Below are 22,004 nucleotides of genomic sequence, written 5' to 3'. Positions count from 1 at the left end.
ATAGTGACGACCATCGATTCTGGTCGTTGTTACTCTCTTGACTTGTACGATGTGTTTGAAAACGTAACACACATCCCAGGTCAAAATCCAGTCAGTGCGGTTGGGAGGCCCGTGACCGGCCAGCCTCCCTCCCACCCTGATGACAATGAGGCCCGGAGTATCTTTAGAGGACGTTTTATGTTCCTGCAGGCGCATGTGCAGGACCAGCCACCACAAGTGACTTGCTCCTCTCACTTGACACATCTTGGATGTTGTTCCACCTCGGTACATCCTGGCCCACCTCATTCTTTGTGATGAAGCTGTCCCCGGGGTGCACACGAATCGGATTCACATGGTTCTGAGCGGGGGGCTTATTCTCCAAGTTGTACGGAGGGGGACACAGTGAGAGGGGTTTAACAGTGCGTGGCATGTGGGGAGGGGGCGGGGTGTGGGCTGTGGTCCCCCAGAGACCTGGATGGAGCAGGGCAGGCAGAGGTCGCTTGGGAGCGGTGGGGGCGGCCCTGTGTGCCCTCGTCCATGGGATCCCGGCCCAGTGGGGTCTGCTCAGCCCAGGCCTCTCCCTCAGCAGTCAGATGTGGCCAGCCCCAACCTTCCCTGGAGGTGTCCCTGGGGCCACCATTCCTTGTTGCATTACAGGGAAAGACCAGCCACAGGTGAGAACAGCTGTGTCAAGAGCAGGACTTTCTAGCTCTGGCAGCAGAGAACAATCGCCTGGTGAGCTTTAAACACAGCGTCTGGGCCCGCCCAGGCCAATGAAGGCAGACCCCATGGGGCCGAGCCCGGCACCAGGATTTTACAGATCGCTCGGCTGACTCCAGGGCAGGCTGCGAACAACAGGGACCGGGGGGCTCCACACTAGAGGAAGGCACCGGGGCCAGATGCTCCCCCACCTGAGTCTTAGTTTCCTCCTGAAGACACAGGGATGACCCCACCTTGGAGGACTCTCCGTGCAGCCACCCTTGCTGAGCCAGGTGAGCTGGGCCATGCAGGAGGAGCCAGGGACGGCAGGACCTGGCCTGCCTTCTGACCAGCCGCCCACTGTGCTGCCTGTCAACGTGTCAGGAGGCCAGGGCACCACTCAGAGATGTGGCCCCTGCTCACCGGCCTGAGACGGGGCTCCCCAGGCCACCCCTCGGGCCTTGGTGGTGCCCCGGACTGATCCTCCAGAGATAACAGGAACCTTGAGAAACTTAAGGACAAACCAATGAACACAAAGGGGCTCAGTTTCAAACTCGGATCTCTACTCACGCGACCCCTCACCCCTCCTGGCTTTTCAGTTGAGCTATCCATGCTCTTGGATCCTTGCCCGTGGCTGGTGTCCACCCTGGGACACTCCTGCACGTCCCCTCCCAGATCACGGCCCTGCCCTCTGACCGAGACTCGGCCAGGCCGCAGCCCCAGTGCTCCCGCCTCCTCCTCCTCCGTTGGGATGGGGGAGCCTCCACGATGCCTGGTACCCCGGGGCTGCTTCGAGGCCCAGTGGCCCACAGAGGCCCGTGCCTACGCCTTCAGACGCTCCAGCCCCAGCTATGGGCACACGAGAGGCCCTCACCTGGGGGCAGGTGCAGCTTGTAGAGCGCCTTGAGCTTGTCTGTCAGGTCCCCGTGGTACATCCCACCTGTGGACGAAGGCCAGAGAGGAGGGCACGCTGGCAAGAGGACGCCAAAGCCCCATGGCTGGCCCGCACTCAGACACCTCACCTCCAGTGGGCTCTGGCAGGACCCTCCCCACAGTCTGACTGCCTCCGGAGGGTCCTGGGGACAAGCCCAGGCCTCCTGCTTTCCCCTTCTCTGGGGCCCGCAGACCCCGACGGAGGGAAGGAGAAGGGGGAGGGCCCCTACTCGACACCACACGTCTCCAGTGAGAAAATGGCCCTTCCCTTCTCAAGGGCCAAGGGCTCCCGGCTGCCCTCTGCTTGCTGCAGTGGGAAGACTGGCCAGGGCCGGATTCGAGGCTTCTTCAGAAAGGGGGAGGGCACAAGAGGCCCCCGAGCCACTCACTCATCCCTGTCACGAACTCCTTGAAGTTGATCAGCGAGTCCTTGTTCTCATCCAGGAGCCGGAACATGCGCCCTGCCAGCACGGGCGTGTGGGAGCCGCAGGCCCAGGGCGTCAGGCTGGCGAAGACCTCCTGGAACTGCCTGGCGTCAATGCGGTACTGCTCCAGGTAGGGGAGGCTGGGGTCCCGACGCACAGCTGCGGGGCGTCCGCTCCCCCAGTACTGACTCGCCAGGTGCTTGGCCTGCGGGGGGTGCAGCCTGCTGAGACGGCCCGGCCTCTCAGCTCCCAGCTGGTTAGGGTTGCCAGGCTGGTCGATGTGCCCACCCGCCTCCTCTGGCCAGGTCTGCAGAGCCCAGGGTACTGAGCGCTGGGCCAGACACAGCATCTCACAGAACTGCTCACACTGGTCCCATCGGGCCCTCTCTTACAGACGTGGGAGCTGACACAGAACCCTAGGGCTGCCGGCCACAGCACAGCGGAGACCTGGGGGGGCAGATGGGAACCAACCAAAGGAGTGGAAAGGCAGTGTGGACTTTGTTGTTTGTGCCTGCTCTTCAGAACACTTTTCTCCTTTCTTCTGTTAATAGCACCTGAAATTTCCTTGGAGAGGCCCTCCTGTCCTACCCTCAGGCCATGAGACAGGCACATGGGCCAGTAGCAAACATCATCCTGTAGCCACAGCACCTAACTCAAGTCAGTCCAATAATCAACCCTGTGCTTTTTGCTAAAACCACTTGGAAAGAAAAATTCTCTTTCCACTGGGTTACTGAGAGGAAAGAATAACCCTGGAGCTGCTCACAACGGTCCTGCCACTCTGCAGGGAGAGCAGTCCAGAGGACATCTGAGGTGGGGGAACTTGACAGCACATTTGAGCACCTGGATCCAGCCATGCCTGAAGCTGTATATTCCTAGAATTTTTGGTTACATGAGCCAATGCATTCCCTCCTCTGTGTAAGCTGACTTGAGTGGATTTTCTGCTACTTAAAAGAGTGTCCTGCCTAAACTCCAAGAAGGATTAAATTCTACCAAGTGAGGTTTGTGGTAACTGCTCCTGAGGATGCTTTTAAATCTATTTCTCGTCTGGAAGGAGTCTGCTGTGCTGAGGATGCATTTAAGGGACTAGGAAGGGATACTGGTCCTGCCCCGGCTCTGTCACCTTAAACACCATGTAGAGGTCCTCCAGCTCTTCAATTGAGAAACCAATATCCCCAGGTATAGCTCGGACCTAGAAGGAAAAAGAAACAGGATGTATTGGTGAATTCTCAAGTTCCTGCTCTGGTAAAAACAAGATGCTCTTTGAGAGAATTCACATGTGGATGAGGGTGAAGACATGAACCACTCTCCTGGAATCGCCAGCTGGCCAAGCACAAGAGGGCAGTCCATTCAGGAAAGAGGGTGCGGTCCGCATGCTCTCCCCTCATCACCGTCTTGTCACTCAGTTCACACTCTCCGAGCTTCTTCCTGGTGAGCACTGGGGGCCTTTCTGTCCCAAACACCCAGTCCAGGGAAACAGGGTGAGGGGCAGTCACTTAGTGACTGCTGTCTGGGTCTCAGGAAAGGCCCTGGCACTGGCTCTTTGGAAGGTGTTCTAGAACTTTCCAGTAAATGCTCCCTCTAGAGATAAGGGGGACAAAGGCTTGTGGCAGAGGCACGGCAGGCTGGGCAGGCAGAGGGTGGCCAAGTGTCCCTACCCGGGGGCAGGGGCAGGGGACAGACGGCAAAGCCAGGCCAGGAGGGCTCAGTGCAGAGCGAGATCAAGCCTGGCTTGTAGGCACTGCGGCCTCAGAGAAGCTTCCCAGTGGCCAACCGTGAGCAGAAAAGAGTGCCCGGGATCTCGCCCTCTTTCCTCCAGTCTGCACCCACACAAGGCAGCACCAGGGAGCTCTGCTCCCCGCCCCTCCCGGCAGCCTGGGCCACCAGAGCCCTGCCCCGTACCTACCACACTCCTCTTGGCTGTATCCTCCAAGGACTGGATTACTTTCAGTCTCTGTTTAAACCGCATCTGTTCAATGTCGTCGGCCCTCAGGCTGCTGAATTTCTACCAGCCAGAGGTGATCCAGTGAGATAAGGTGGAACCACAGAGCAGAGGGCCGCGCCCACCTCGGCCCGCCCCGCACCAAACGGCCCAGGAAGTGCTGACCTCGTAGGACACCTTCAGGAGGTCGAAGATGTCCACCTCTGCAGGAGGGTCACCTCCACTGGTCAGCAGGGCATGCAGGTGTGGGATAGGAGGAGAAACACTCTGCTTATTGACCACATTATCCAGGTATCTGTCAAGATCGAAGGACAGAAGTTTAGACCACCCACAGGTGACAGGGGTGTCTTACCCATAGGTAAGCAATGTGCAGGGACCGAATTTGCATAGCCTACCCATGAAGGAGTGAGCATGCTGAGGGCTGGGCATCCTCCGGAGGGCCACTAACTCTGTGGGGGGGCGGGGGATGGGGAGGTGCCCTGGCAAATCAGGACTTCCCCCTGGAGGCAGCGGAGAGAAGGCCTTGCCCCCTGCAAGGCCTGAGCACTAACTCTTAGGAAGCCAGGCTGTCCTCTGGGGGTCCTGTCGGCAGGGACCCTTTATAAGCCCAGACCCTACCACACCAGAAGAAAGGTTTGTCTCAGTTGGAGGGATGATACGCTCCTTCCCTCTGGCAGGTCACCAGAGATGTAGGGACTCCCTGCTCTGGCCAGGAAGAATCAGGGACCGAAGGAGTGTCCCAGGAGCAAGGTGTGGGAGGAGCCTGCCTGTGGGGGTGTCCACGGGAAACTGGCCTCTCCAGGGACACAGCCTCGGGACAGGGCCCGACTTCGGCTGGCCTATCCCAGCCAAGACCTCTTGCCCTCTCAGGCTCTCTGGGGTGGGCCTGACACTCAGGTGGGAGAGGGTGGCTGGTCCCCCATACCCACTGGCTCCAGCCCCATCCCCAATCAGGCCCCTGCTCTGAAGTGGGGCCCGATCTGTCTGGTGTGAGAGACGGGCATGAAAACCAGTTGTTGACTCTGGCGCCTCTGCGGCCCTCTGTCTAGGTGACGGGGAGGTAGTGATGCTGCTGAGCTCAGGAAGGCACGGCCAGGACTGCTTTGTGGAAGGAGCAGACACCCAGCCTTCGCTAGAGGCTGGAGGCCTTGCCGTTCCAGCTGCCTCCTGCCCACTAGGCCCTCCAGCCCAGCAAGCTCTGGCCAACTACCCGTTTTTTCTTCTCCCAGTGCCATTTTGTTTCCCACCAGAAAGGCGGCTCTCTCCTGCCCCCTGGAGCGTCCCAGGGTGTGGCCGGGCACTTGGTGGGCACGGTCACTGATGCTGACTGTGGAGAGCTCAGTGCTGCTGAGGGGTGGGGCTCTGCTGTCTGTGGGAGCGCTGGCCAGCTCCCTGGCAGGAGGATGGAGGTCTGCTCAGTCACCTGCCCAGGACGGTCATGGCCTCGCCCTCGTCACTGCAGCCCAGCAGCTGCTCCGTGTTGGCGTCTAGGACGGCCAAGGCCACCTGCAGGATCACCTTGATGCCCTCATAGAAGAAGCAGTCAACAATGACCACCGCACTCTCGAAGGGCATGACACTGAGGAAGAGGGTCAGGAACCAGGAGAGTGAGATGCTGGAGATCACCCCCAGGTCCTGCATCTTCTCAGAGAGCTGGGGCAGGAAGTCTCTCGTGAGCTCTTCAAAGATGCCTTGGTCCACCAGGGCCCCTAGGGAGAGGATGAAGGAGTGAATGGTGCAGGAAGCCCACCGGGTCCCCAGCCAGCTCCGCTTACACTGAGGGCTGGAACGGGTGGAGAAAACAAGAAAGAAAAAAAACCTTGTAAGTTTCCTTTCTACAGCTTCCAAACCACTGTCTGAAAAGAATGATTTCTTCCACTATTTTGGGATTTTCTCTTGGGATAATTTCTCCCTAGAAGCATCAGAAGTAAACAGTGGCCTCGGTGGCTTCTGTGTGTCCTGCCCTGAAGCTTGTGAACAGATGTGATTCTAAAGGATGCCAAGAGTGGAAACCCAAACACAAACGGTGCGGCAGGACATCTTAGAACAACAGACTTAATTACATCTGGAATTAAACACACTTATAAGCCCATTTCTATTTAATAACACAGGGACTGCTGGCCGTGCGTTCATAACAGTTGAACTGGGTATTAGGTATGTGGAGGTGTACTATACGCTCCAGTTGTGATGTTTGAAATTTTCTACAGTAAAAAAGTTTACAAAGAGTTAGAGGGATGGGAATTTAGGCCCCAAGCCAACTTTCAAAGACCCCTGACTGTGTGACCTCTTCTAACTCTACTGCAGCAGCTCCTAGGGATCCACACAGAGTCTGGGCGAGGCTCGGGGGTCGCTGTCTGGCTGTCCACTTTCCAGCTGTGTGATGACTTCTCCGCTCCCTGCTCTGTCGTTGGAACCATGACGGCAGCCAGAAGCACGGCTGTGAGGCCTCCGAGAGCCTCTGAGGCCGGGGGAGCCGCGGCAGCGGGCACTCACCCACCACCCTGGTGTTGTAGTAGTCGGGCAGCATGTGCTCGCAGAGGGCCACCAGCAGCCAGAAGGCCTCCTCCTCGCTGCCATAGAGCAGGAGCACTGAGGTGACGATGTTCATGGCCTGCAGGCACAGAGATGCTGATGGGACACCGAGTACAACTGTCCCCTCCCCGCCTCGCTCTATAAGCAAGTCTGGCAACGACAGGCTGTCCCACCCAACTCTGGGCAATTTGCCAGAAGGCAATTTTCAGGAAATCAGTTTGATAAAAACGGTCAGCCAAGTCCCTCAAATTTGGCCAGTGGGCACTGGGAAAACCATAAAGGCAGACATCAGCAGGTGGCACTTCTGCAGAGGGGCGTCTGGTGTTGGAGGTGTGACACAGGGCCAGGTGGACGTGTAAGTGAACTGTGCACCAGAGCCCTGCACCCAGGCGACGGCCACACGGCTGCAGGGAGGCCGCGGCAAGACTGGGACCGCCTGCAGCCTGAGCTGACAGCAAGGCTTGTAAGAAAAAACTTAAACTGTGGCAAATTATATTAAAAATTATTTACAGCCAGCACACTTGGCCTTCCATGCACTGGTAAGATGTCATGCAGAACTCCGGTCCTACAGAAAGGGACTTTGGGGGACTGCCCTGCTCCTCTGAAATGGGAAGCAGTCTAGGGGAGACAGGAAGCCATTTGACCTGGCCAGGAAAACGCCCACTGGATTTACAATCAAATGCTGCCAGAAATGCAAATCAAAACCGTGATGAGATGCCACCTCACACCATTGGGAGGGCTACCATTACAAAACAGAAAATAACAAGATTGGTGAGGATGGGGAGAAATTGGGACACTGTGCATTGCTGGTGGCTATGTAAAATGGTGCAGCTCCTGTGCAAAACACTATGGTAATTCCTCAAAAAATGAAATACAGAATTAACATATGATCCAGATATTCCACTTCTGGGTATAAACCCCAAAGAACTGAAAGCAGAGACACAAACAGATATTTGCACACCCATGTGAACACCATGAACCCATGTTCATAGCAGTTATTTTTCACAGCAGCTAAAACATGGAGGCAACCCAGGTGTCCATCGACCAATGAATGGGTGACAGAATGTGATCTGTCCGCACAATGGAGTACTATTCAGCTTTAAAATGGAAGGAGATCCTGATACATGCTTCACCATGGATGAAGCTTGCGGACATTATGCTAATGAAATAAGCCAGTCACAAAAAGACAAATACTGTATGATTCGGTACATGAGGTACCTAGAGTAGTCAGATTCACAGAGACAGAAGTAGAAGGGTGGTTGCCAGGGGCAACCAGGGTAATTGTTTACTGGGTACAGTGTTTCAGTTTTGCAAGCTGTAAAGAGTTCTGGAGATGGATGGTGGTGATGGTTGCACAACAGTGTGAGTGCACTTAATGCCACTGAACTGCACACTTTAAAGTGGTTAAGATGGTAAATTTTGTGTTATGCGTGTTATACCACACACACAAAAACACTGAACACCTCTAGGATCCAGACCAGAAACACATAGAAAACAACTTAATATATGGCATGGGGATGAGATAAGCAATGAATACTGTTTTTAATGACATCTTTTTCTGTGGTCGGGCTTCTTCACGACAGCAGATGTGTGAGGCCACCACTCAGGCACACGGGGACCTGCTCCTGTGAGCCTCTGGTGGAGAGGCTGCCTCTGAGCCCCCTATAAGCCCCCTTACCTGGCAGTAGCCGATGGTGGGGTTTCGGAAAGCATAGGCAGTTAGCACCCGCCGGAGCGCAGCGATCCCAAGCTCGTTCTGGAAGGCGGGGTGCTCAGGCATGGAACGGTGGAGGTCTCGCTCGATCTCTTCCGTGGCCAGGCTATACTTCCCAGTGGACTTTTCTACCAGCTCAGCGTAGTAGCCAGGGTGAGTCACCATCTCATTCCAGGCCCCTGCAGAGACACAGCTGGCAGCTGTCCCCCTCCTCCCCCCTTCCTGGGACTTTGGGGACAATGACAATGACAATGGAGACTCGATGCACCACAGAGGAGAAGTGGAACTCTGGGGCCAGTTATGAGATGTGAGGCAAAAGTTCCCTCATGATGCTCCTGGGAGGGGTCACCCCACCCAAGTTCGAATGGCTGACTTGCCCTCTTCCTGAAACCTTCCAAGAGGCCAAGGGTGTAAATGTTGTCAGAGCCTATCCCAAGAAGAGGAGGCCTCAGGGGGCCTGTTCATCTCCCACTGCAGGCAGGAAGGCATCACCCCAGTGACAGTGCCCCACCCGTGGCATCGGCTCCCCAGGACACTCCTCCTGGCATGGGCCTGCACAAGGCCCCTCACAGGTGAGCCCTATTTCCGCCCTGTAAAGGCCTGGCAGTTCCTGCTTGGCCCACCAAGGAGGCCCAGGGCTCAGCAGAGCTCCCACACGGAGGCCGTAGGGGCTGGACCTCGGGGCAGCTCACCAGAGAAAAGGAGCCACAGCTCCCCCCGGAGGCTCTCGGGGATGCCCTTCAGCACCAGCTCCCGCGTCCTGGCCGTGCGGTACATGCACATGCCGCGCCCGAACTCAAAGAAGTGAATGTTCCACGACTCCTCCTTCATTTTCTCCTTGGCCTGGGGAAAAAACAAAGGGGGTTCTGTGGGCCGCAGTGCTGCTGCCTCACCGGTGCACCCCAGGCTGCTGAGGCCTAGGGGACAGGGTCCTCTTCCATCTAGAGTGCTGATCGACCATCTCAGATTTCCAAGGGCTCATGGTAAAAATGCTGGGAGCCCAGGCCAGGCTGAGCACAGCATGGCCCTCAGGTGGCAGGAGGACGGCCTTCCTGCTGAGGCCTAGAGCCCGCAGTGACTGGCATGAAGGCACGAAGTTGTGGCTGGCCTGGCCTCCCCCAGGCTTACCCCCTTGGCTCCCAGGTCCTCCATGCTCGCATGTCTCTGGAAGAGTTTGAGCAGGCCCTGGGAAGCAGTGGGCGCTTCCTGTGCACAGGAGCTCTGGTGGCCACCAAGGGGTGAGGTTGGGCTGGCGGGCTGTTCTGATGCTGCCTGAGGAGCTGGGGACGCCTGGAAAATACAACATGGGCGGGAAAGCCCAGAAGGAAATGCGTGAGCTGCCCACGGGGCCTCTGATGTGCATGTCCACCACAAAGCTGGACCACCACCGTGGGGCAGATGGCGCTGGGAAAGCAACACCCGGTCTGGCCGAGCACAAGGCCATGCTGCGGCCCAGCCCTACCTCCTCTCCGGCCAGCTGGACACCTACACTGTCCTCCCTTCACCGTGCCCACCCACGCTGCCCGGTCACTCACGGGGAGAGCTCTGGGGCCCATCCTGTCAGGCCCTCTCTCAGGGAGTTTAGGGCCGAGGAGATGCTCTGGGCGCCCCCTCCTGAATGCATGCGCCCCCTACAGGGCCTGGCTGGCAGCACTGGCAGCTCATATCCGAAAGGCCACCTGGCGCACTGCTCCCTGGGGCACCTTTCCTGCTCCAGCCCCTGGGGTGCAGACCCTGCTGACCTCTGTAGGGACAGCTGCTGGTGGTGGCTGCCCTGACTGTCCTCGGGCCCTGAGCCATAGTGGTGCTGCCCCATGGGGCCCATCTGAGCACACGGCCCCTGGGCACGGGGACTGGCTCAGGTTGGGACTATTGGGAAAGAGCACTGGGGCCCCCCATGGAGCCCAAGCACCAAGCCACACAGAGAAAGCAGAGCAGGGGCAGGGTGACATGGGGGCAGATCACCCAGCACGGTCCCGATCTGACAGTCTGCCCTTTTCAGATGGACAGAGTCCTAACTGAGGCAATCCCTCCTGCAGGTGCCCTCAACGATGCTGAGTGAGGAACGAGTCCTGTCTTCCTCAGGCTACCCAATTCACTGTGCCCTCAAGGGCCCCTTGAAGAATAAGGGGCTCTCAGACCCTCCGAGGGCTGGTTGCTACCCCCAAGGCTCCCTGAGGTTCCATCTTCCTCTCACTGGCCCACGTGCCTGGTGTGTGGTGTGGCCTGCAGTGGCCACACCACCTCTTGGCTCTGGACACTCATGCCAGCTCAAGACCAGGTTCTCCTCAACAGTCGGATGTGTTTTCCAACAAGGCTGCCACGGCTTTGGGGTCAAAGATAAAGACACAGACCTAGAACTGGGTGTGTGGGGAGGGGTCCCCGCCTGTGGACTATCTGTGCTGTGGGCTACTTCCTCCGCAGGTCTAACCATAAGCAGGGCCCCATGTTAGAGGAGGGCTCTGTAGGGCTGTAGGTCCCTCCCCAGTATAGGAGCCTGGGAATCTGCTTTCCCATCGTACAGACGGCCAAAGGACAAGAGAAATGGGCCCTGGGATGGTTCTGGGAATGTGCCGGGGGGCCATATGGGGCTGGCAGAAGGAAAAGAGGAGCATTAGGGACAAAGGTCTGCAAGGAAGCCCTGACCTTCAGGATCTTTCCCCCATCTTTCTGGAACCCCTGCCCCCAGCCCTCGCCCTGCCAGCAGGTGAGCAGATAAGTTCCTAACGCGACCTCCCAGGGAGGAGGTGTTGAGCTGGAACGCAAAGCCAGCTCCTAAGGAAAGCACCGGCATCTGTGCCCCTTCAGGCACAGTGTGGGTGATGCCTGACACCTGCCCTCTGCTCACATGGCCCCGGGCTGTGTTCTGCCTGCAGGCACCTGACTTCTAGGTGAGCTCACTGCCCTGGGCAACGACCTGCGCAGGGAGCTTGTTCTCTGGCCTAGGGGGTCAAGAGCCGGCACCCACTCTCTGTATTTTCCCCTTAGCTCCCTCCCTGAGTGCCCACCAGCCGGAACACTGGTCTCGGGGGGACAGTGGTCACTGGCTCTCTGGAATCCACTTCCCCTTCTGCCAGCAGCAGCTCCCCATTTTCATCTGGGGGCACATCTCTCTCTACTCTCAGCCCCACGTTTGTGGGCTCTGAAGGCCCTGGGTGACAGCCCCCAGCTAATTAGCATTTCCCACCCCCGAGTTCTGGAGGCTCCGGGGTACTGTGTCACCCAGTCGCCACCAAGGAAATGCAGTGGTAACTCTACAGGGAATGTCAGGATAGCCAAGGAGGATGCAGGCGCTGCGGCCACCATCCTGGGACCACATATGGCCCAGGAATGACGCTCTCCTGGCAGAAAGCCACATCCAGTGGGGAGAGGCCGGCTCCGAAGACAGGCGGCTGACTGCACGGACTCCTTGGCTTCATGGGCCAGTAAGCTCCCTGTTGGCGTGCCCCAGTCTGGGCTGGGTTTTCCGCCCTCACGCTCTCCTGTCAGCTCTGATCCCCCTGGCCATGGTCCCATCTACCAACCGGCAGGGGTGGCATGCTGGGCCTTCGCTGTGTTCCTTATAGGGGAACCTTCACCAGGACTGTGACGCACATTCAAGTCATCGAACTGCACTCTTTCAATATGTACAGTACGTTGTACGTCAATCTTAACTCAGTGGAGCTGTTTTTAATAAAAAGGGGAAAAAAGAGAACTCTGCTAGGTTCACATCCACAGCCCACCCCTCTACCCCTGGCTGGTGTTTTAGAAACGGATTTTGGGTCCACTAGAACCCATTTTCACGACAAACTGCTGGAACCCAGGCGGCACAACCCCAGTCCAGACCGACAGCACCCTGATGCTGAGACTCTGCTTCCTGCCCAAAGTTCTCCAAAGGGACCAGGACACAAATGGACTTGCAGGCCATGGAGAGCCTCAGAGAATCAACAACCTCAGTGCTGGAAAGGAGCCGGACTCCAGGATGAGACCTCAGCAGCAACCATGCTGTGCGAGACAGGTGGTCCTGGTGTGACAGTGAGCTCATGGCCCGTGCGCCGGGGAATCCTGCATTTTCCTAGGCCGGTCCCTCTCCCCCTCCTCTAGGGAACCATCTCACACATTCTTCCAGTGCAAACCTTCCCAAACCACCCACCCTCCTCACTTCCTACTAAACAGGACTTCTATCGCACTGCGCAAGCAGGAGCAGGGGCAATCTGAGGACTACCACGGGCAGCCCCACTGGCCCACCTTCCAGCACCTCGGCCATGCACGCCAGGCCCACCCCTCCCTCACCTCTAGGACCCTCCTCTGGCAACTGCCCCTCCACTGGTTTCATTTCTGTCAGCACAGAATCATGCAGTAGTTGTCCCTACAGAGACTCCCTCTTCAACTTTGTGGAAGTCCATCGAGCTGCACACTGAGGATCGTGCGCTTTAGTGTATATATGTTATACTTCAATTAAAACGGTGCTCCAACTCCGAAGCGACCCCGTTATTCTCAGCTGACCCTTATACAAAATTTCTTGAAAGAGTTGCCTAAACCCACTGTATGCTTTCCCTATCTTAAGCTTTTCCGGTCTGTCAGACTGTCTATTTGTGCTGACAGTAATATCTGTATCTAGGACCTGGGCCCCTCTGTTTAGGCACTGTCGAGTCCTACTATGGGCAATGCTGAAATCAGCAAGCAGCCCTTTGCTTCCTCCGCCAACATGTAAGTTAACGTGATGTACTTTGACACTTAGTTAATAAGGCGATGGATGAGTTCATGCTACTTTCCACACCTTCTATCTCTTGTTTTCACTGTGCTCTATCACTGTGCTCATCAGAGCACATAAATTCACATACTTGTCACCATTATACTCCTGATCTAGTCTTATTTCTACAATAAATACATTCAGTGTTCACCCCTGACCTTCTGCCAAAGCCTCTCCAATCATATCTTGGTTGTCTGAAGGTTGTTCTCTACTAATTCCTCAAAAGCTGGTAGATCCCCCAAATTCCTGCATGTTCCTGCTGCCTGTGGTCCTCACGCCTGAAGCTCAGTTCGCTGGATATAAAATCAATGGGTCATAGCTTTTCTTATTGTGTATCTTACAAATGTTACTCTGTTTGTATAAAATGTTGCTGTCAAAGTCTGATGCCTCTCTGGTTTTCAATCCTTCAATGACTTGGTCTTTTTTGACTGGGTGCCCAAAATAATTTTTTAATCTTTGAAGTCCAATAGTTTTATTAGATTGTATCTCAGTATCGACGATTCTGTAATGATTTTTCCAGATGTACAACATGCCCTTCTACCATGCAGATTCAATTCTTCTTTTATGTTCAGAAACATTTTCTTGAATGTTAGTTTCTATCAGTTGTTATTCCACGGCTTTGGTTTCCTTTGGTGCTTTCATTGTGTGGAAGGTTATTTGGCTCATTTTCTCCCCTATAATACCTTTGTATAGCATGTGATCATAACTTTCTCTGTTGCTCTTGTTTACATGATGTGAATTTTTCTCTACCTTCGGGAGGACACTGGACACATGGGGTAGATGTGGGTCAGGGCAGCTCTCCGCACTGCACAGTGTGAGGGCCCGTCTGCTGCCGTCTCTCTGTAGCTCCCCTCCAGGACTTCCTGAGATCCGTCACCTCTAGTGATGGAAGCTTCTCTCTCCTTTACCCCACAGGGCTCCTGCCCTGCTCGGTCCCAGCTCTCTTTTCCTCAGGGAGGCCTCTTTCCCTTGGAAGGGAGTTTTTGTTGGGTGTTTCAGATCCTCGAGGGCTTGGCCGCCCTAGCAATCTCTGATCTTCCCTCAGCCCATTAGTGGATTTCCACATTTTGTTTTGTTCCGTTATCTGTAAACTGGAGCCTGAGAAATCTGCTCCCACTTTCTCTGGTTGTTTCTCAGATCCACTTGCCGAGGTTTCTGTTCAGTGAGTCGTCTCTTGGGGGAGGGTGTTTTTGGTGATTCTGGAATCCCCGGCTCTTAGGACCGTCAGACCCTTCCTCCTCTCCCCTTCACCCGCTCCGCACAGCTCCTGACTCTGTCTGCATGGAGTATGCTGCAGTTGGTGGTCTGGCCCGCCGACTTGCAGGCTGGGGTTTTCGAGATGCCCTTTCACCTGGTTTTGTTGAAGATGTTGTGGGCTTTACTTTTAGTCTTGAAGTTGCTGTGTGTGTCTTTATGAGGAAATCTGGTAAGATTTTAAAATTACCCTGCTACCACCACCTTGTCCCAGTTGAAGGCGGCTCCAGTCAGCCTTTTCTTCCTGTCTTTCCACTGAACAACTCTTGTCCAGGTCACCATGACCTCCTTGTCATCTCCAGGAGTCAGGTCTCAGTTCTCATTATTCTTGACCTCAAATTTCATCCATCCAAAACCAAATTCTTCCAGGCCTGCTCTTCTTGCATCTTCCCCGTGTCATTAGATGGTGATTCTTTTCTCTAAGCTGCTCAGGCCAAAACCACAGCGTCATCTTTTTGTAAACCCCTCTCTTTCTTCCATGTCTCACATCTAATCCATCAATTCTCAGAGCTGCCTTCAAAATATATCCTATACACTAACACTGAAAAATCCAAAAAGGAAATTAAGAAAACAACTCCAGGGCCGGCCCCGTGGCTTAGTGGTTAAGTGAGCGCGCTCCACTGCTGGCGACCCGGGTTCGGATCCCGGGCTCGCACCGACGTGCTGCTTCTCCAGCCATGCTGAGGCCGCGTCCCACATACAGCAACTAGAAGGATGTGCAGCTATGACACACAACTATCTACTGGGGCTTTGGGGGGAAAAAATAAATAAAAATAAAATCTTAAAAAGAAAACAACTCCATTTACAATAGCACCAAAAAGAATAAAGTACTTAGGAATAAACTTAACCATGGAGGTGAAAGACTTGTACACCGAAAACTAAAAAACAACTGCTGAAAAAAATTAAAGACGACACATAAATGGGAAGACATACCATGTTCATGGATTAGAAGATTTAATGTTGTTAAGATGTCACTACTACCCAGAGTGATCCGCAGATTCAGTGCAATCCCTATCAAAATCCCAACACTTTTTTGTGTGTGTGAGGAAGCTCAGCCCTGAGCTAACATCTGCCAATCCTCCTCTTTTTGCTGAGGAAGACTGGCCCTGGGCTAACATCTACGCCCATTTTCCTCCACTTTATATGGGATGCCGCCACAGCATGCCTTGACAAGCGGTGCATGCCCGGGATACAAACCAGCGAACCCCGGGCCGCTGCAGCAGAGCATGTGCACTTAACCACTTGTGCCACCGGGCCAGCCCCTCAACAATGTTTTTTGCAGAAATAGATAAATACATCCTAAAATTCATATGGAATCCAAGGGATCCCAAATAGCCAAAACAATCTTAGAAAAAGAACAAAGTTTGAGGTCTCATACTTTCTGATTTAAAAATTTACTGTAAAGCTACAGTAGTTAAAACAGTGTGGTACCAGCGTAAAGACAGACATATAGACCAATGGAATAGAACTGAGATCCCAGAAATGAACTCTTGAATATATGGTCAAATAATTTTCGACAAGGGTGCCAAGACCACTCAACGGGAAATGGATAGTTTTTACAACAAATAGTGTTGGGGAAACTGGATATCTATATGCAAAATGATGAGGTTGGACCCTTACCTCACACCACACACAAAAATTAACTCAAAATGGAGTAAAGACCTAAATGTAAGAATTAAAATTATAAAACTCTTAGAACAAAACATAGAGGAAAGGTTCATGATATTGGATTGGCAATTATTTCTTGGATATGACATCAAAAGCATAAGTAATAAAAGAAAAATAGATAAATTGCACTACATAAAAATTAAAAACTCATGTGCATCAAAGGACACAATCATTAGAATGAAAAGGCAACCATGGAATGGGAGAAAATATTTGCAAATCATATATGTGATAAGACGTTAACATCCAGAATATATAAAAAACTTCTACAACTCAACAACAAAAACAAACAACCCAATTAAAAAAATAGGCCAAGGACTTGAATAGATATTTCTCCAAAGAAGATATACAAATGGCCAATAAGACATGAATAGATGCTCAACATCACTAACCACTGGTGAAATGAAAATCAAAACCACAGTGAGATATCACTTCACATCTATTAGAATGGTTATTGTAAAAAAACCCTAGAAAATAACAAGTGTTGGTATGGATGGGGAGAAATTGGAACCCTTTTGCATTCCTGGTAGGAATGTACAATGGTGCAGCCACTATGGAAGATGGTATGGCAATTCCTCAAAATATTAAAGATTGAATTACCATTTGACCCAGCAATTCCACTTCTGGGTATATCCCCAAAAGAACTGAAAGTAGGATCTTGAAGAGATATGTGTACCCGCATGTTCACAGCAGCATTATTCACAACAGCCAAAAGGTGGAAGCAACCCAACTGTCTGTCAAAAGATGAATGAATAAACAAAATATGGTATATATATACAATAGAATATTATTCAGCCTTAAAAAGGAAGGAAATTTTGACACATGCTACAACATGGATGAACTATGAGGACTGTGCTAAGTGAAATAAGCCAGTCACTGATTCCACTTATATGAGGTACCTAGAGTAGTCAAGTTCACAGAGACAGAAAGTAGAACAGTGGGTGCCAGGGGCTGGGGGAGGCAAGTGGCTAAGTTCACACGCTCTGCTTCAGTAGTCCAGGGTTCACAGGTTTGGATCCCCAGTGCTGACCTACGAACTGCTCATCAAGCCATGCTGTGGCAGCACCCCATATACAAAATAGAGGAAGATGGGCACAGATGTTAGCTCAGAGCCAGTCTTCCTCACAAAAAAAAAAAAAATGGTGGTTACCAGGGGTTGGGGGAGGCAGGACTGGGGAGTTAGTGTTTAACGGGTACAGAGTTTCAGTTTTCCAAGATGAAAAGAGTTCTGGAGATGGATGGTGGTGATGATCACACAACAGTGTCAATGTGGTTAAGATGGTAAACTTCATGTTGTGTGTATTTTACCACAATAAAATGTTTATATATATGTATCCTGAATTTGACCACTTCTCACCAACTCCACTGCTACCACCCTCAACCAAGACCCTGTCATCCAGTGTCCTGATTACTCTAACAGCCTTCCAACTCGTCTCCGCTTCTAGTCTTCTTGCCCCTCTCTAGTCCAGCTCTGTCCAAGAGAAATATAACAAGAACCACATAACGCAATTTAAAATCTTCTAGTAGCCACATTAAAAAACATGAAAGAAATTGGTGAGATTAATTTTAATAATATATGTTATTTAATCCAATATAGCCAAAATATTATCATTACAACATAGAATAAATGTAAAAAAATTAGCAAAATATTTTACATTCTCTTTTTCGTACTAAATCTTCAACCTCTGGCCTGTAGTTTCTACTTACAGCACATTTCAATTTGGGCTAGCTGCATTTCAGGTGCTCAATAGCCACGTGTGGCTACTGTAGTGGACAGCTGTACTTCCAATTCATTCTCAACACAGTGGCCAGAGTAATTCTATTAAAACATAGATTGTGTTTCTCCTCTGGTCAAAACTCGCCCACAGCTTCCCATCTCACTCAGAGTCAAAGCGAAGTGCTTAACAGGCTTTACCCGATCCTCTCTCCTCTCACCTCCAAACACCTGATCTCACTGGTCTGAGCAGCCTGTGCTCAGTCAATGCTGCTCCAGGCCTCTGCACCTGCTATTCCTTCTGCCTCGAACACCCCTTCCCCAGACACACTATGGCTTGTTCCCTTACTTCTTTCAAGTTCCTGCTCAAACGCCACTTGGTCAGGGAGGCTACCCACAAGCGACACAGATGGAAGACAGCCCCTCCTTCCTGGCACTCCCCATCTCTGTCCTGCGTTATTTGCATCCCCGACCCTGGCTGCCACCTGACATCCTGCATGTTTATTTGCTGTCTGTCTATCTCACCAGAACACAAGCTCTAAGAGGCACAGATTTTGCCTACTCTGCTCACTGCTCTAATCTTAGTGCCTAGAACAGCACCTGGTACCTAACGGGATGCAACAGAAACATGTTGAGGGAATGAATGGAGAGCACTTGGAAGGGACCACAGGCCTGTGCTCACTCTGGCCCATCAGGCCCTGTCATTTGTGGTGTTGGGCCTCATGAAGGCAGCTCAACATTCCTGCTCATGTTCCTTTTCATCCAGTCCAACCTCATTCTTCCCTGAAATCCCAGATCAAGCCCAGCCTCCTCTAAGAAACCTTTCTTAACGTCTCCAGTGCACACACATTCTGCCCAGCTCCTTCCCATCCATTCCTTATCTTCTTAATAACTTCTGAGCATTGATTACAGGGGTGGAAAATTTAAAGGCCTTTGTGGGCCAACCAGGTGGGGCTCTGGGGAGCTGGAGGGCGCATGCCAATACTTGGCTCCAATGCTACCCAGTGGGAATGTGGGCCCTGTAATGCCAGGGCTGTTGATTTTTCCAGAGAAGCCAGATATCTGGATTTTTATATGGGCTCTGCTAATCATGAAGTATTTCCACAAATTCAGATTGACCAATAGCACATACAGCTTGTCATACCACGAAGCAAAGTGAGCAAACATGGCCAGGGCTGTGCTAAAAGGACTCAGGTGCCGACCTGAACAAGCTCCCTCTGGTCACGGATGGACTGAGGATAATAACCGTCATGGATCGAAACACGTCAACCTGTTTAAATCTGTAAGTTCACAAATAATTATACTAAAAAATTAATACAAAAATGAATTGGTCACATTTGGAGGATACTAGAAAACCAACTCATCATTTTAACAACTGGTGAATAAAAGGAAAGAATAAAAGATTTATTCTGCCTTTCCTACATGAACCATGCCTCAGGGTAACCAAATAGTTGATGAGGGAAGTTTCTCTGTACGGAAGCATTCCAGCTAACAAACAGAAGGAAGGATCGGATTAGAGAGCCACCATCTTGCAGTCCCCAATGAATTACTGGATCTAGGCCACAGTCCTCAATGAGCGGTCCCAGCAGACAAGATGATCAGGTGTTGGACACTTCTTGGTGGGAGCACACAGCACCTTAATCCTGCTCGAGAAGACCTGCCCCCAAACACAAACAACTGAACCTGAATCTATCTGGATCTCACTACTCAACCACCAACTTACAGGAAAGAGGACAAAGGAAGCCGTTACATGCCTCCAGGGGAAGCAACCAGCAAAAACCAGACTGTGAGAACCTTACAGCACAAATGACCCAATCCCTTCAACAAAATACCACAAGAAAAAGAGAGAGAAAGGGGGAGGGAGCAGATGTATATAGATAAAAAGGAATTTAAGAGACATATCAACCGATCATAATGTCTCCACGACCTCCATGTACCTCAATTCAAATGGCCACACTGTAAAAAGTACACCTGCATTTGGGGAAATGTGAGTACAAGTATTTCACAGTAAGGAATTATTACTAATTTTGTTGGTATAATAACCAACAGTTAAGTTGAGATATTGCAGTTAAGTCTTTAAAAAGGGGGTCTTTCCCTACAAGAACTTCAGCCTGAAAGGCCAACGGGAGAAACATTAGGCAGACGAAGCCGAGCTGGATAGGCCAGAACAGTGTGGCTCCTGCTCTCAGGGCAGCAGACATTCTTAAGGGACGAGATGAGGACGGCTGGCCAGCCAGAGGTTTCTCATGTGGAACGGGACTTGGGGCAGGCAGGTGATGCTCAGGAGGACTGGGGGTGTGCCAGGGTGGAGAGGCCTGTGACCTGGGGCAGCATGTGTGTGGCCGGGATACCTGAGACCAGGGCTGGGTTAGGCTCTCCACCTGGCCCCCAGCAGGGACCCTCCCGGCCCACGGCCTCCGGCAGGCACCACAGGCGTGAGGCTCCGGTATGGAAGCCGATGGCTGCCCGGGCTCTTCTCCCGGCCCTGACCTCCAGCCCCCTGCTCCCACGTGGCCCTCTCACCTCTGGGGCCGGGTCCACGACACTGGCCTTCCTCTCCCTGCTGCTACCGCCCAGCTCAGACGGCGTTCTCTGGAGGAAGTCAGAGATCTTCTGAACCAAGAAATCACGGTCCTTCAGGTTGGCAAACAAGAAGGTCATTTTGCTCTTGGTGCTAATGGACAGAGGGCTGGGCAAGACACTGGAGCTGTCAGCTTTTTCGACAATGGTCACCTAAGAAGGTAAAAACAGTTTGGGCGTCTGTGTCTCGGGACGTAGAGCCAGAGGGTTTTGTGAACATGAGAGCACAGCAGCCTCAGGTGGTCCTCTCCTGGGCATGGTGCAGGAGTGCACAGGGCTCTCCGGGCTGACCTGACTCGTATTCTGACTCTGCAGCTTGCTGCTGCAGGACCTTGAGCAAGCTCCATGCCTGTCTAGGTCTCGTTTTTCACCTGTCAGTGGGGCGAGCATGTCGGCCCTGCGGGACTGTCATGAGGATGAAGATGCAGAACGTGAGGTGCTGAGCCCCAAAGACGGCCAGCTTTCCTCCACTCTGAAGCTCACAGAGGAGCCCCACTTGCACAGCCGTCCTAAGCACTGGTTCCTAGAACACCTGCTGACAGGTGTGTCCTGGGCCTGGCTCTGACACCAAGGCAGGCGGACAGAGCAGCTCAGGCGTGGAGGACATAGGATGGGTCTTCTAGGGGCACCTCTGCAGAGCCTGAAGCCCGGGGTGGGGACAGAAAATGGGCATGCAGATGAAGCACAGTCACCAGGGGTGAGTAGAGAGGCCACTGGACTGCTCTGTGCTGAAGGCACCTCTGGGCAGAGAGCAACTGAGCTGAGACCTTGTGCAGCCAGGTGAGGAACTAGGGCAGAGGCCTGGCAACCATCCTGAGCAGGGGCAGGACTGGGCTGATGGACAACGGAAGGCCAGAGAAGCTGGGGCAGTGAGCAGAGGTGGGTAGGGTGGGGGTGTGTGTGTATATACGTGTATGAGCATATGCCTATGTGTGTGTGTATGCGTAAGAGTGTGCATAAGTGTATATGTGTGTGAGAGCAATGTGTGCATGTGCATACGCGTGCATGTATGTGCGGGTGGTGTGTGTACTGTATCTGTGTATGTGCATATGCGTGTGAGTGTGCATGTGTGTAGTGTGTATGTGTACACGAGAGTGTGTGCCTATGCACACAAGTGTTTCCATGCATGTGTACATGTATGTGTGCACACACATGTGAGTGTGTTTACGTGTTCGTGTGCACACACGCATCTGCATGCGTGTGAGCTGAGGTCTGAGAAGGGATGGATGGCTCAGTGAAAGTCTCACAGGCCACAGCACGGAGTTGGGGATTCTTCTAGTCACAAGAGAGGAGGCTGGAGGATTCTACGCTGGGCGCCAACATGCCCTGACTGACATTTTCAATTACTATGGCTGCTGCAGAAGGATGGGTCCTAGAGGGGTTAGGTGCAGGTAGGACACTCTTGATGGTGTCCTAGGTGGCGGCCATGGAGAGGAAGGGACATGCTCCAGAGGGCAAGCTGACAGGACGTGCTGTGGTCAGGATGTGGGAATCAGCAAGGTCAGAGTCAAGGATGGCTCCCCCTTTTCACCCAAGTGGGCGAATGGAAGGGGTGCCACTTCCTGAGGTGAGGATGTGAAGAGCACGTTTGGGATGCAAATTCAGGAGGCCAGTGGACATATGAGTGCAGTTGGCTCTGAGTGAGGAGCCCCTGTGAAGCCCCGTGGCTGGGACGTTGAGGATCTGTCAGTGCCGGGCCAGGGCCTCCATCCAGACCAGCTGCAGAGCCCCATCCCAAGAGCGTGAGATGGTCCTGCTCCTCAGCTCAGCCAGAGCTCTCTGCCATCAGAACGTCAGTACCCATCAGGAGAAATGGAGCTGTGGCCTAAGGGGACCTC

The 22,004-nt window shown here is 52.9% G+C and overlaps 1 protein-coding gene across 2 annotated transcripts in view; it reads right to left on the bottom strand.

Moving 5' to 3' along the window:
- TBC1D9B (TBC1 domain family member 9B) overlaps positions 1 to 22,004 on the bottom strand; it is a 43,205-nt gene that overhangs the window by 5,676 nt on the left and 15,525 nt on the right. For both annotated transcript variants that reach the window (XM_087429198.1, XM_087429199.1), the window contains exons 7-17: positions 20,110 to 20,319; positions 9,350 to 9,511; positions 8,914 to 9,064; positions 8,186 to 8,400; positions 6,469 to 6,586; positions 5,399 to 5,684; positions 4,141 to 4,270; positions 3,940 to 4,038; positions 3,157 to 3,225; positions 2,001 to 2,241; positions 1,553 to 1,618 (exon numbers count right to left, since the gene is read on the bottom strand). In XM_087429198.1, the coding sequence (XP_087285324.1) occupies positions 1,553 to 1,618; positions 2,001 to 2,241; positions 3,157 to 3,225; positions 3,940 to 4,038; positions 4,141 to 4,270; positions 5,399 to 5,684; positions 6,469 to 6,586; positions 8,186 to 8,400; positions 8,914 to 9,064; positions 9,350 to 9,511; positions 20,110 to 20,319 (1,747 nt within the window). The remainder of the gene's footprint in view (positions 1 to 1,552; positions 1,619 to 2,000; positions 2,242 to 3,156; positions 3,226 to 3,939; positions 4,039 to 4,140; positions 4,271 to 5,398; positions 5,685 to 6,468; positions 6,587 to 8,185; positions 8,401 to 8,913; positions 9,065 to 9,349; positions 9,512 to 20,109; positions 20,320 to 22,004) is intronic.

The sequence above is a fragment of the Ceratotherium simum genome, chromosome 4 (assembly GCF_057802395.1).
Source record: "Ceratotherium simum simum isolate JZ-2026a chromosome 4, ASM5780239v1, whole genome shotgun sequence".
In the NCBI taxonomy this organism is placed as follows: Eukaryota; Metazoa; Chordata; class Mammalia; order Perissodactyla; family Rhinocerotidae; genus Ceratotherium; species Ceratotherium simum.
Note: the sequence above shows the minus strand (reverse complement) of the source record. Positions and strands in the feature narration are given on the sequence as shown.